This window comes from Centruroides vittatus, unplaced genomic scaffold (genome assembly GCF_030686945.1).
Source record: "Centruroides vittatus isolate TY-2023 unplaced genomic scaffold, ASM3068694v2 contig_549, whole genome shotgun sequence".
In the NCBI taxonomy this organism is placed as follows: Eukaryota; Metazoa; Arthropoda; class Arachnida; order Scorpiones; family Buthidae; genus Centruroides; species Centruroides vittatus.
In genome coordinates this window covers 4,454,697-4,469,458 of record NW_027122325.1, presented here as the reverse complement: position 1 = coordinate 4,469,458, position 14,762 = coordinate 4,454,697, and the positions used below count along the sequence as shown (strand labels likewise).

Below are 14,762 nucleotides of genomic sequence, written 5' to 3'. Positions count from 1 at the left end.
CAACTTCAACTGGGCTATGTGGTTCGTGGACACTACGTAATTGGTTTTTTCCAAATGCAAATATACTACTACCATAAAATAATGTTAAATGTCATTATTCATAAAGGAAAAGTAACTGACTATATAACAAAATAAAATTATTATTAACATAATATTACTATTACAATTTCATCATCAAAATTACTCAGTTACGTTTTCTTTTATGTTGTGAATATAATTTCAAAGGCTCAATTCGATCATAGTTTATTCAATTCGATATAAAACGGTAGCAGCTTTACATCGTAAAGGTTACTTTCACAACTTACTTTTTTTTTGTTTAATCTCTGTCTAACATTGCACGTTAACTCCACAACTAGTGGATAGCATTATCAAATAAATATGATTTTATTCAACTTTGATTGATAATAGTTTAATAATTTTACCGTAAAGTATCACAAATTCTAATTTAATAGTAATTCACATATTGAATTTCAAGCTGTAAAAATAAATTAAATGTAATAAACAATAGTAATTGCAACATAAGAATAATAAAAAAAAGTTTTTCATAAATTACATAAAATTAAAAAAAACTAAAAATTAATACGTATTAATTAATTAGTTTAAAATACTTAAGCCATTGATTACAATTGAGATGATTTGCTCTTCTACGAAGTATATTTATCAACTTTAATGTTATCGCGATAAAATGTATACAAAGTTCGTCTTAAATGTTAACCTATTGTCAACATAGCAAATTATCAGATGTTAACACGGTTAATAAACATTAAACGTTTTATCATTAAAACGAATGATATAAATCTGACTTACATTTATTCGGCTATTGCATTGCAGGTAATTCTGGGCAAATAAAACAAATACAAGAGTCGACGATTACATTAAATTTTCTTTTATTTTTAAACGATTGGACGACGTAATCTTACTCTCTTTACTTTCCTATTCAATTTTACCACTTATTAACGATATAAATATAAATACTCCCTTCATATTATCTTCTTTAAACATGCACGACTTTTTCCATAATCAAATCTTACTAAAAAGACAACAAACGGCATCTCAAACGACGATACAAAAGGCGCCCTCTCAATTTCGTCGATCGTTACGAATTAAAAATAACAACCGATAAATTTAACTATTTTAAAATAACTATTTTGAACATTTAAAAGTTAATTTTAAATGTTAATTATTATAAAATGATATTAAATAATTTAAATTTTTTTTAATATAAAACATCCGATAAATGTAGAGGTCGCTGCATTTACATGCGAAAGTTTGATGTCCGAATATGAAGAAGAAGGTACATGAAAATAGTGGATTGATATTCATTATTCTTATCTTTCATAGTATTATAAGTAGTTTTCTTGTTCAGACGTTCTACGTTCCTGATGAGTATTGGCAATCTCTCGAAGTCGCTCACCGTTATGTATTTGGTTACGGATACTTAACTTGGGAGTGGAAAGAAAGCATTCGAAGTTGTACATACCCACTGGCAATTGCTTTTATTTATAAAATATTAAATGTAGTTAATTTAGATAATTTAAAGTGCTTGATTCTTTCGCCGAGACTGCTACAAGCATTATTAACTGGAACTGGAAATTATTATATTTATAAATTATCGATTTTGCACCATGGTTACAGAACTGCTAGATGGACACTTTTCAGTCTACTTACGTCGTGGTTTTTATTTTACTGTGCATCTCGAACACTATCTAATACGGCTGAAATGGCTATTGTTTCGTATGGATTTTATCTGTTTCCGTGGTTTAATTCTTCGGTACTCAAATGGAAATATTTGTGGTTTGCGGGATTGTCGTGTATGATTAGACCTACTGCGGTTATATTATGGTTGCCTTTATATATTTGGCATTGTGTGCAAGAAAGACGGCAAATAATGTATTTATTGCTCAAAACAATGATTGTATGTGCTTGTTGTGTAGTTGCTATGATAATTTTTGATTGGTTTTGCTTTGGAAGGTTCGTTTTCACGCCGTATCAGTTTATGTATTTCAATTGGATACATAACGTCGGAACGTATTACGGATCTAATTCGTGGCATTGGTATTTTACGCAAGGATTTCCGGCAGTTATGGGGTTTCAATTGCTTCCGTTTTTATTGGCATTTCAGTCTCATCAAACGTTTCATTATTTAAAGCTAATATTATGGTTGTTAACTGTACTCAGTTTTGTAAGTCACAAAGAATTCCGATTTTTATTGCCAGTTTTGCCACTTTCTTTACACGTTAGTGGTATTGGTTTAGATATATTAGCACAAAATGGTCGAAAGCATCGTTATCTTCATATATCTTATAGATCTATAGCAATGGCTATTGTAATTTTAATTGGAAATTTTTCACTTCTAATTTATACTTCATTATATCATCAAAGAGGAACTTTAGATGTCATGGATTATCTGTCAAAATTAGCTGTTCAAAATAAGAAAATGAATGTTTTATTTCTAATGCCGTGTCACTCGACACCATTCTATAGTCATATACATCAAAATATTACAATGAAATTTTTGACATGTGAACCAGATTTTCTCAATCAAGTAGATTATTTAGATGAAGCTGATGTATTCTATGGGAATCCAACATTTTGGTTAGCAGAAAAATTTGGATCTGGTATTGATGTTGAAAATAACAAAATAATCTTACCCAGTCATATAGTAATATTTGATCTACTGTTTTATCATATTTCTGAATTTCTTCATTATCATAACTATGATCAGTGCTTTAAAACATTCCATACAAAGTTTCCACATGGTAGAATTGGCAGTTATGTAAAAGTATTTTGTCATCAACAAACTATTGACTAAATATTAACATAATCTTTTAGTGTGATATTTACCGATACTGGTATGAGATACATAATTGCTATGTAATGGTGGTGGTATGGTTATTGATAAACATGCCAGTTTATTTCATATGACTAACAAATGATTTAAACAGTAAAAAATGAGATTCTGATTTTATTTTGCTCTCTTTGAATTTTTTCACTCGTCCATAGTAGTAAATGTATTTTGTGTAAAGTTAACTGACAGTCCATAATGAATCATTCTGAAATATTGTCAAAACCATCAATTTACAGATGAAAAATTGAGGTAGATAACATACTAAAAGAAAGTCAATATTTAAATCTAGTCTTTAATCAGATAATTTAAAATCTCGGGATAGCATTGTTAAATTTTATTTTTCATATGGTAAAATTTTGGAGTTAAATTGTTATAAAATATCAGTAAATTATTAACATGTAAACTTACATCTGATAAAAGGAATTATTATATTGATGATATATGAAACTATTTGTTTTACTATTATAAATAGTGAAAACAAAATTAGACATTTCAAAAATAATGCTGATCATTATATTATTTTTGAAATCATGATCATTGTGTTTTCTAAATTGTATAGAAAAAATACATGCTTAAAAGTAGATGAATTTTTAGAAACTCATTGTAACCGGCATAAAAGATAAATATTATCAAACCTAAATAACCTTATTAAATTATTATTTGGAATTTCAGATCAAAAATAAACATCAATAATACTGAATTTATATCTAAAAAATTATTACAATTAGAAAATAATTTAGGACTTGTTTGAAATAAATTATAAATTATTTTGAAATAAGTTATGTTAGGAATCATTTTCAATGTAAAAAGATTTCATTTTAACTTAGTTCAAAACTTTTAGATATTTCAGATCTAAAGAGCTGAAGATTTAGTCTGTATATAGTGCAATTACATATATTTATTTGTATTGTATGAGTAGTAATTTTACTTACAGTTGGCTTATAATATACAGAAGTCCTTAACCTTTTAGATCTCAAAACCTTTGGAGGAATTCTAATGTATGAATCATACTTCTAATTGTGTACTAAATTCCTAGTATTGAAATTGAGTAGGAGTTATGCAGATGAACTTTCATAGTAGTACAGTTGACTTTTTATAAACAAATAACTGTCAATTATTTGTTTGCATTTCTTTATAAAAATTAAATATTTTATTGAGGACATCAGTATGAATATAATTAGATTCAGTATTGTTAATTTATGATTAATTTATGTTAAAATATCATTATTTCAGTATTTGAATTTCTATAAAGTTATTTTGAAAGCAGTTGAATTTATGACTTCTGTCTTCTTTGCAAAACTACATAAACAAGAGCATGTAATTCAGTTATAAAGATTAAACATCCACCTAATTAAATTTATTTTTATTTTTTGCAATACTTTTTGATTATTTTAAAGTATTGCAATTCAAATTTTAGTCATTTCAAAATACTTTAGATATTGATTTTATTATTGTATGTTTTGATTTAAAGAGTATAATTTTTTAGAAGATTCCTACATGGTTGTCTGACTATTTTTCAAAATGAATTTAATATTTTCAATTAATACCAACTTAAAACTAAATAATAATAATTATTAATACTAAGTTAAATGTTGGACCTTGTATTTGCACAATTTCTTGTTGAGCAGTTGTTAAATTAGCAACATAAAGCACATTTAACAACATTGGTCAATTTTCATGGATAATAAACATATAAAAACTTGTTTTCTGAAATAAAAATAATTTTATTTATTTTTGTGATATTTGGGAAACCATCATGGAGGCATATTTCTGATGCGTTCAGATAATGATTGTGGAATAGTAAAATCAACTTTTTTTCTATTCCTGATTTGTGATCAACAACTTTTCGTCAAGCAAATCAATAAATTGAAGAAATAACGAACGTTTACAGCGCATTTATCCATAACTTAGATAAGACAGACTTATCTAGTCTGTAGATTCGAACAAAAAATGTTACGTGTTTACTTGACAGGATGTGACAAGTACAAATTCCATTTAACACATTTAAAATTAAGTCTTTAATACAGATTTAGCTGAATCACGTTATTGGAAACTACTACGACGTTTTTGTAGAAGTTTAGGCAAAGCGGAAATACAAACATTTTCTTTCAAATATCTCAGAGTATTTAAATATTCTGTGGTCATCTTAGTGTCTCTACACGTGCGATGATTACTGAAATGGAAATAGATGAGTGTAACAGGCAACTTTTTTTAGGTCTTCAATTTTTCACTATGTTCCTTGTAGAGAAAGAGTGAAAATCATGTTGGAGCAGGGGCGTAGCCACGGTAGGGCGCTTGCCCCCTGGCTCATTTAGTCAAACAAAAAATTATAGGTCACTACGTTATAATAGTATTGCGCAGCAAAGGGTATAATGACATGCACGAATTCGCAAAATCTCACACGTCATCTCAGTGACACAAATCGGCGGTCACAACAGCAAAATGTTTAGTTGAAAATATACCCGTTGATGTATAGCTGATTCCTGTCCACCAACAAGAAAATTGTTGCGTTAATAATTTCGATGTGATGTTTTGTGATACACACAGTGGCGTAGCTAGGGTGGGGCAAGTAGGGCACGTGCCCCGGGCACCTTTCAAAGGGGGCGCGCAAAATCGCCAATTATTAAATTTAAAAATCAAAATAATTCATATCAATCAATCTCGTCCGCGACTCGCGCTTCGCGAATGAGCGAGAGGGAATGAGTGGTACTGTACGCGCAGGCGGTGCACTTGCTCGTTCGAATTCGACACTTCTCGCGCAGTTGTTTATTTTGTTTACGTGTGATTAGTGATTATGATTTGAATACTCCCGAGCGAGCGAGCGTTATTGAAGCTACTTGATTTGTTATCTAATAAGCGTGTTCCGCAACCTTTTTCTACTTGCGGCACACCCATGACTCAACACGGCTCACCAAAATGTTATTACCCTAAAATACGGATGAAATGATACTATTAATAGAATTACATAGTGCTACTAACCTATTATTATTATTATTATTATCATCATTCTTTTTCTTATTATTATTATTATTATTATTAAACAGATATAAACACCTGTGAGCAAATTTATTTTACATTTAATTTCTTAGAATACATTAAAATGCGTGGCTTGTAATAAAGAATAAACAAACATCATCTTATTTCATCAGTTCTGCGGCAAAGAATGAAATACAAGCATAAGAAACACAGCAACTGTGATAAAACATATAAATAAAACTTGACAATTAATAGAATATGTAAAAGTTCGCGTCACACCTTTCAGCTTGTGACGGCACATCAATGTGCCGCGGCACACCGGTTGCGGAACACTTGTCAGTGTCGGGGTAGAATCGTCTGGACGTACGATTTCCGCCTTTTCTTGCTTGTTTTTATTTTATTTCAAATTAGTTGACGCTGCAGAAGTCGGTTGGAAAACGACCAGTAGTTTTGAATCCACGATCGCTGATTGACCGCGGATTATCGGACCATAGCTGGACCTACGACAGAGCCAGGTAGCGCTGATTGGTTAATCAAACTTTTTTTTTTTTTTTTTTTTTTTTTTTTTTTTTTTTGTAACTCTTTCCGCCCAGTTGGCACTAAGAGGGCCTCTTATAGCAAGCCCATTATGGGTTCGGCCAGGCCCACAATGGGGCGGCCGGGTGGTTAGGGACGGGGACCGACATATCCGGACGGACCACCCCCGAAAAATTCCTGGGGATTTTTCGACCCGTCCGGATTCGATCCCGGGTCCCCCAGGGCGGCAGGCTGCTAACCTTGACCGCTCGGCCATCCGGCCGCTGGTTAATCAAACTTAACTTCAATCTGTATGAAAGGTTACAGTTTTGGCGAGAAAAGGGGAGTTGGCCAAACGGACTGTTTTATTTAGTGTCTGTTTTTTATATTAAGGTAATTTACGAAGGCGCGCAACTTTGATGCGTGCCTTAGGCGCCATTTTCGATTGCTACGCCCCTGGGTACACATGACCTACCTTTACCTTTGAGGGGCAAAGAACATCATGAAGGTGTTTTTGAAGACTTGATCAAACTCAAAATTGACGCTGGTGACCACATTTTAAAAGGGTGCAAAAATACATGTCACCACAGATTCAAAGTGAAATAATCGGCCTCTGGCGACATCACTACTGACGTAAAGAAAGCATGTGCTTACAGTATCCTGACAAACGAGAGCAGTGACATATCAGGGAAAGAGCAACTTTGCATTGGGGTTAGACTTTTTGACGAAGAAAAGATGATGGTTTGTGAGGAATTTTTAGGTTTTGTAGAATTGACTGACATGGATGCAAAATCTGTAGCTTCTGCAATTAACAACTTTATAGAAAAGGTAGGATTTGATCCAGAAAAGTGCGTCGGACAAGGATACGATGGGTGTTCCACTATGGCAGAAAATGATGGTGGTGTCCAGAAAATTCTTCGAGAAAAGTATACGAGAGCTTTATGCATTCACTATGCTAGTCACAAACTGAACTTAGTTGTAAACGACTTAAATGAAATAGCAATGATATGAAATACGGTCTCCACGATAAAAGAAATAATAAGATTCTTTCGAGAATCGGCCCTTCGTCGGAAATGCATACCGAATATACCAATGCTCTGTAAAACCCGTTGGTCTCAAAAATTTAAAAGTATCGCCACATTCAAGGAACATTATGTGCAAATCATTATGGCGCTTGAAAAACTATCAACAGACGGCAATGCAACGAGAAAAGCTGCTTTTCAAATGCTACAAAATCAGAATTCTTTGTTAGTGTTTGTCTCTTAGCAAAATATTCAGCGTTCCTGCAACCGGTGGTAAATACTCTTCAGTCAAAAAGTGTGGACTTACTTCAATGTGCAAATTACGTGAAAAAATCACAGACATCACGAGAAAACACCATGGAAATACGGTTTCTGAAAGTCAAAGTGATAATTATAGCAGAGGCTGAAACAATCGCCGAGCATCTTGAAACAGATTTCATTATCCCGCGAGTCATAAATCATCAGAAACATCGTGCGAATCCATCAGCACAGACTCCTAGCGAGTTTTGGAGAAGATCACTAATTATTCCGTACATAGATTTATTAATAATGTCTCTGGAACAGCGTTTTTCTGAGGAGAACTTGCCCGCATTCTCATTGCTTACGTTGCACCCTGACGTATTGTTTGATATGAGGTATGAGAATTTTTTAAAAAAACTACAATTTTTTGTAGTTACTACAATTTGAATGATTTCTTCGGTGAAGCTGAATTTTGGTACAATCAATGGAAAGGAAAAAATGTGCCAAATGCCGAACTGAAGGAGATAGAACTAGCTGCACTAGTTAAAGAATCGCGATTGTTCTATCCATTCATAAAATGGGCGCTATCTCACTTGCATAACCCTGAACAACATGCACTATCGAAAGATTCTTCAGCACCTTACGCAAGGTAAAAACTTGGATACTGTCAACAATGACATAAAATCGGCTTGACGATTTTTGTATGATGAGTGCATAAAAAGAGGGTTCTGGAAGCTAAAAATAAATTTGAGAAAAATTTTGACAAGATTTAGCCAGAACTCTCGTAGACTAGTGTTGAAATAAGATTTAGATAGGTTCGAATAGCATTGCAACTAATTACTTTTAGCGTTTTCAAATGTTCAAATAAAACCATTTTTTTTTATAAACAACTTTTTTTTTAACTCTTTCCGCCCTGTGGGCACTAAGAGGGCCTCTTTTTGCAAGCCATTATGGGTTCGGCCAGGCCCACAATGGAGCGACCGGGTGGTGAGGGACGGGGCCCGACATATCCGGACGGACCACCCCCCGAAAAATTCCTGGGGATTTTTCGACCCATCGGGATTCAAACCCGGGTCCCCCAGAGCGGTAGGCTGCCACCTTGACCGCTCAGCCATCCGGCCCTTATAAACAACGTTGTATAACTTTTTCTCCGGGAGAAAATCCTGACAACGCCCTTGTGTTGGAGTAAGAGAAAACTACATGGAATTCTTTAATGAATAGCATAATTTATTTTTATCCGAATACAGTCTTCGTTTTATTGGAACATTATCAGCGCAGTGGTTTTTAATCAATGTTCCGCAAACTTGCTTCGAGTGTTCCACGAAAAAGATTTTTTTTTTAAATTTTTATTGCAAATTTATTCCAATTGCCAAATTCGTAGACAATTCCGTATTTCTATTTTATTCAATGCGTTAGTTTATGGCTACATCGTTTCCTCAGAATAGTAAACATGGAAATGCTTATGAATTTTTGAATATATTGATGCTAATATTCCGTGTAATCAAAAGTATATAAATGGTGTTTCGCAGCCTCAGAAAAGTTGAGAACCATTGCCTTAGCGTGAAGCAGAAATGACATCTGTGTAATCTGTAGACAATTTCGCTTTCATATATCACATTGAAACGTCTTGCCAGTATTTCTATATTCTCGCATAAACTTAATATGAACATCTGTGTCTGATTCACTGTCAGAATCGTCCTCTGGAAGAATTGCAGTAATGAATTTCTTGACATTTATCTTTCATCTGCATGACCAAGTAGTCTCCTGCTGACATCTCTTAATTTCACTGACTCTATTTCGATATTTCCAGCACGATGTGGTTTACAATCTCTGTAATGTTAGTAAAATCATCCGTATTAGTAGAGTCATCGCAGAGATTATGGTCATCAACAGATTATGTTGTGTTCTGGGTGGGAGATGGTACTTTTCACTTTTCTGTGGATGATTTTTGTTGTTTGGAAGTAAGTTTCGGTTAACACGCTTTTTGACTTTTTCGCTTTCAGTTTTGCAAGGCAAAGACTTTTGTGAGGATAAGTTTTTCCTCTCTGTCGCTTTCAACCTGATGTCTTGGGAATTGGCATAATATCTTCTGGAGACACGGACATAGGCATGAAAATATGATGTCCCGTTAGCCACCTTGCACTGGTGGCTAGCTGACCATCATATTTTCGTGAGGCAGACAGTAGTTTCATGGTACTATTTCGTATATTTCGGATTGCTTGAAGCATGGATGACTCCGACCACGATTGTTGCACCGTTTTTCTTTTGTATCTACTTACCATTATTAGTTATACAAGCGTCTGCAGAAAAAAATAAATAAATAAAACTATTGAAGTAGTCCTACATGCGAAAATTTATGAATTTCTTACTCACGTTCCTTTATTTCTTTGATTATTTTTTTAAATGGTTGATTGTTGGGCTGCAATTTGGAAAAATTATAGACCTATAAATTCCCACTGTTGGTCATCTGTCTATCTGTCTCCTTAATCTCAAGAACACAGTTATATAAATGAAAGTTGAGACAAAATATGGAAAGCTTAGGGGCAAAAGGATACGATTAAGTATATACAAACTTCCGGTGCAAACCGAAATTTACGTTATTCTAATTCAAAAGTTTTCCCTTAGAAGTTAGATGACCGTCACTACTCTATTGCTAACAGGAAAAGTGTGATGTACAGGGGCAAGACTTTAATTTCAGGTGGAGAGCATACACTGTATTTTAAATTAAATAAATTAAAAATATGATTTAAAATTGCAGCCTAGCATTGTATTATGTCACAATAAATAATTGCTCGTAAGGATTACGTTTAATTCCACGACTAATCATTTTATTGTAGACGTTCAGTTTGTCACGTTTATGCACTTCTAAACTTCTTTCTGAATTTTGAAGTTTATGACAAAATTTTACTAATTATCTAATTTTATTCATGTAAATGAGTAATTTGAGATTAAAATTTTGATCTATCTAAAATCGTTTTAAAAAACACTTCACCATTTCTCGGGTGATGAGTTTGAAAATATTTGCCTAAATCTCTTGTACAAACTAAAATATAGGTGAAAAATGAAATTTCTGGAAAAATTTTTCAAAAATGTTTATTGTAGGAGATCGTAACAATGTTTCTTGTTATCCGATTGCTTTCGTTTACTTTTTGAGCTGTTTTGAGATTTCCAAATAGAAAAATGAGTGAAGAGAGTTTTCGAGTAGGCTACTAGTAGATCTTCGGACAAAGGGCTGCAATTAATTAAGGAGAGACATGCAGAAAAAGTAAAACAGAGAGATGAAGAGACGAGAGATGGTCTCAGAGTATCTAGTGGATCAGAAAGTCAGTGGATCTTCATTCGAATCACTGTGGCATCGTCGGTATCTGCGAATCCAGAAACTAATGGATTTCCTCCCGGAGAATCTGCAACATCCGGAAGATCCAGAAGTTAACGGGTTTCTTTCAGAATTCTTGGAGCATCCCCAATATGTCGACTGAACAGAAAATTTTGACGATATTAGAAATCGATTTACATAATGTTTCTCTTTTTAATATATTGTTTAAAATTGCATTTATTACATATTTGTACTTATGTGAGAATAGTTTTCGTTTTCTGTCTGTAATAAATAATCCCATATAAAATATTACAAAAATCTTTATTTTATTTCTACTGCCGCATATCTATAAAAGTGTTATTGCCTATCCTTTACTGTCTGAGAAATCGTCTTTTCAATTAAATGTAATTCTCATAGACTACACGTTGTTTTAATTCAATTTGTGCTTTATAAAATGTTTAAACTTCGGTTTTATTTTTGCAACCCTCTCCTCACAAAGATCGAAGGAAAGAAATTGAAGGAGTTCAAGATGCAATTGGAGACATTGGAATTTAGAATTGTACCATTGTTATAGAATCCTCCAGTTCGTTAGGATTTGATGAAATAGGTGCAAATTAACGATACTGCAGTAACTTTACTGCAGGACTAGAGACCTTCACCGGATTATTACTTGGATGAAAGTTTGCCTCGGCTGTGACTTCAAAACTCGGATTCGACTTGGTTTAGCTCCCAAGACTCTTGCTGCTCTCTACGAACCTTGAATCGGTTTGTAGGGAGCAGCAAGAGTTCTTTGAAGCTGCGAGGACACAGTTCTGATATCATCTCCATGTCTCTTCAATCGAAATTCTCCCCAGACTTCTTTTACAAATTTTCTTTGGTGGGCAGAAGAGTTACGTCTTTCGATTACTATTTGTTGAGTTACTATTTGAATTGTCACCAAAAGTTTACAGGATCAAACAGGTATCGCCCGGGGAACCTTTTTTTCACCAGACTTTTATCTCTCTCTTAATTTTCGTTTCTTGTGCGTCTTTCAAGTTTTAAAATAAATATAGAACAGGTATCCATTATGTAACATAGTAGTTTCGTTTCGAAAAAGTACTGTACTACGCGAATCCGTGCTAAACGAAACAAAGGACTAGTGCAAAACATAGGGTTAGGTTCCAAAAGTTAACCAAAGTATACTATTGTTTTTCGTCACCAACAAGTAAGAGAAATATGTTTATTAAAGCAATCGATAATTAACTAACAATCACAAAAGCACTATATTATGCGTTAATATTAATTTTAGTTAAACCAGGGCGTTTTCTTTCTACAAAGTATGGTAATCTTCTTTGCTGATATTTCTGATCAAGATCAACAAAAAAGCTAATGTCTTCATATTATTTTCCTGGCTGTTATATACATAACAAGGGAAGTATTGGAATTGTGTAAAATTTGACCGTTCAAATTTTTTGCAAATCTCCACGGTTTTGAGACTTTCTGAATCCAAAAGTAAAAATAAAAGACAAAAAAAAAAATTTCCGTGTGTTTGTTGACGTTAATATCTCAGAGTGGAGCAAAGATTAAGTAAAGAAATTTGGCTTATTGGCTTGTATATGGGAGGCATTAATGCTGTTAAATTTTGGTGAAAGTCGAGGGGTGGGAAGATGAATGGGATCATGTGTATCTCCAGTAGGGTCAGACTTAAACGAATACAATCGTTATTCACATTTATACTTTTTTTTTATATAAAACTCATTCCTACCCTCAAAATTAAGCTTTTTGTCATATTATAATTAAATAAAAAATCCTGCAAAAATTCGAGAATAATTGCTTTTATGTGATCCCATTAAAAAAAAAACTGGTGAAATGAAGTTGAAAAAGTAAAGCTGAGCAGAAACGTCTAGAAACGTCTAAGAAAACTGAAAGTTGTGGCATGAGCATACAGGAAGCAGATTTGACAGTAAGATTCAACATGTAAATAAAGTGCACATTACACAGACTACAACTACAGGAAGTTTTGGATGAAGCAATGTCACCATGATAATAAATTGGGAAAATAAACATTGGCACAGAAAAAGATTTAAAGCTTTACTTTGTGCCTTAAAATCGTTGCACGTACATTAATTTGGCTGAACGTTAGAACATCTTTAAGCAGTACCAGTGAAGGAAGTTTGGGGCAATGGGTATATGAGTTACTAAGGGGAGATGAAATTAGGGGATGGGCGGAATGTCCATGTTTCTAGGTAGTTAAGCATGTCCTCGTATGTATCGCGTTTATAGAAAAATTATTAGAATTGGTTTGGTTTATTTAGCGACACGTGAGCGATCTGCCAAGGCGAATGCATCCCGGGAAGACTTTTACTCATATATACAGCTAACCCCTATTTAAGTGTTACTAATGCAAAGAAAACTCAGAAAACCCCACGTGGCCCGTTGGCGACGCGCGAACCGACTACCGGTGTTCGGTGGTTTTATCCACTCGGTTACTAGAGGATACTTATTGGGACGCAATTTGAAAAAATTGTAAATTCCCATTGTCTTCCTTTATCTATCTGTCCTTCCTTAATCTCGAGATTGTAGTTAGATAGCTGAAAGTCGAGACAGACATAGAAATTGTAAGAGAAAGAGGACCATATTAACTATATACGAATTTCCGATTTGTACCGCAAGTCACGTTATTTCAATTCAAAAATTTCCCCCGAACGGAATTAGATACATAACCGGCACGACTCTATTGCTAACAGGAAAAGTATGATGTACGGGGGCAAAACACCACCCCACGAAAGCAAGTGGTGATGGCGTAATGGCATGTCTATTTCGCGCTATATCATTGTCGTAGTAATCAAGTGAATATAATATATATTTTAGGAAATTATATCCTTTTTTATAAGCATTATTGTTAAATTTTTCCAATAGATGGCGCTACGTGTAAAGCCAGCAATCAAATGTAAACAGAAATTAATCGATATATGGAAAGCCAATCGATAATTTGCGGTGGGATGTACGACATTTTATAAGAAGTATTTGAACGTAACTGACGAGTTTCGTAGCAGTTAGCAGAACGACACTTTAAGCGTGCTTAGCGAACAAACAAACATCTTCATTTATATATACGGGGTTTGCCCAATAAGTATCCAGACTTATTTTTTCCTGTTAATGGGAAAGGGTGGAGGACGGTTTCTATGGCTGGGTTCAGTGGTGGGGATGACACACAAACTACGAGACCCAACTCAGTTGTCTCCGAGCCTTTGGAGTGTGTAGCTCGCACCCAATATGAAAGTGTGTTTAGTGCTTGCGTTGAGTCAAGATACGGCAAACCATTGAGCAGCATTTTTCCATCAAATTTGCGTTTAATTGAAGAAACCTGCTACTGAGACATTGGATATGATCCGTGAAGCTTACAAGGACAAAGCCATGTCCAGAACGCATGTTTTTTGAGTGGCATAAAAAATTTGAAGATGGATAGCAGATGTTGGAGACAAACAATGCGCTGAGCATCAGACAGTGACCCAAACCAATGAAAATGTGCCCAAAATACAAGAACTTGTAGACGATCCTAATCCTAAAAAGGATTAGGGTCCACATCTGAAAAAAGATCATCAAAGGCTGGATTCTCCATCAGAACAATGCACCCAATCACACATCGCTAATTGTAAGGGAAGTATTGACCAAACACTACATGTCACAATGCCTGTAGAATGGTTGGCACCCTACAGTCACAATGTGGCTCTTTCCGATTTCTTTTTGTTCTTTCGGAGCCTGAAAGGACAGTTTCGAAATGATTGAGGCAGTCCAAGCAGCTTCGACGGGGTGCCTAAACCTTGCGATTGCCACCTTCCAGGAAGCGTATGAAGACTGGAAA

The 14,762-nt window shown here is 34.1% G+C and overlaps 3 protein-coding genes across 3 annotated transcripts in view; 2 read left to right on the top strand and 1 right to left on the bottom strand.

The window, feature by feature from the left end:
- The window catches only part of Med (Smad/Smad4 homolog Medea), a 37,387-nt gene extending 36,318 nt beyond the window's left edge, over positions 1-1,069 (bottom strand). The window contains exon 1 of the mRNA XM_067274509.1: positions 808-1,069. The gene's annotated coding sequence lies outside the window, so the exon portion shown is untranslated. The remainder of the gene's footprint in view (positions 1-807) is intronic.
- The window catches only part of LOC136978726 (protein lifeguard 1-like), a 351,072-nt gene that overhangs the window by 185,501 nt on the left and 150,809 nt on the right, over positions 1-14,762 (top strand). The window lies entirely within an intron of this gene.
- On the top strand, positions 1,251-4,217 carry PIG-B (phosphatidylinositol glycan anchor biosynthesis class B). Its single transcript, XM_067274481.1, has one exon. It carries the CDS (start codon positions 1,283-1,285, stop codon positions 2,810-2,812), a length of 1,530 nt encoding a protein of 509 aa, XP_067130582.1. The 5' UTR covers positions 1,251-1,282; the 3' UTR covers positions 2,813-4,217.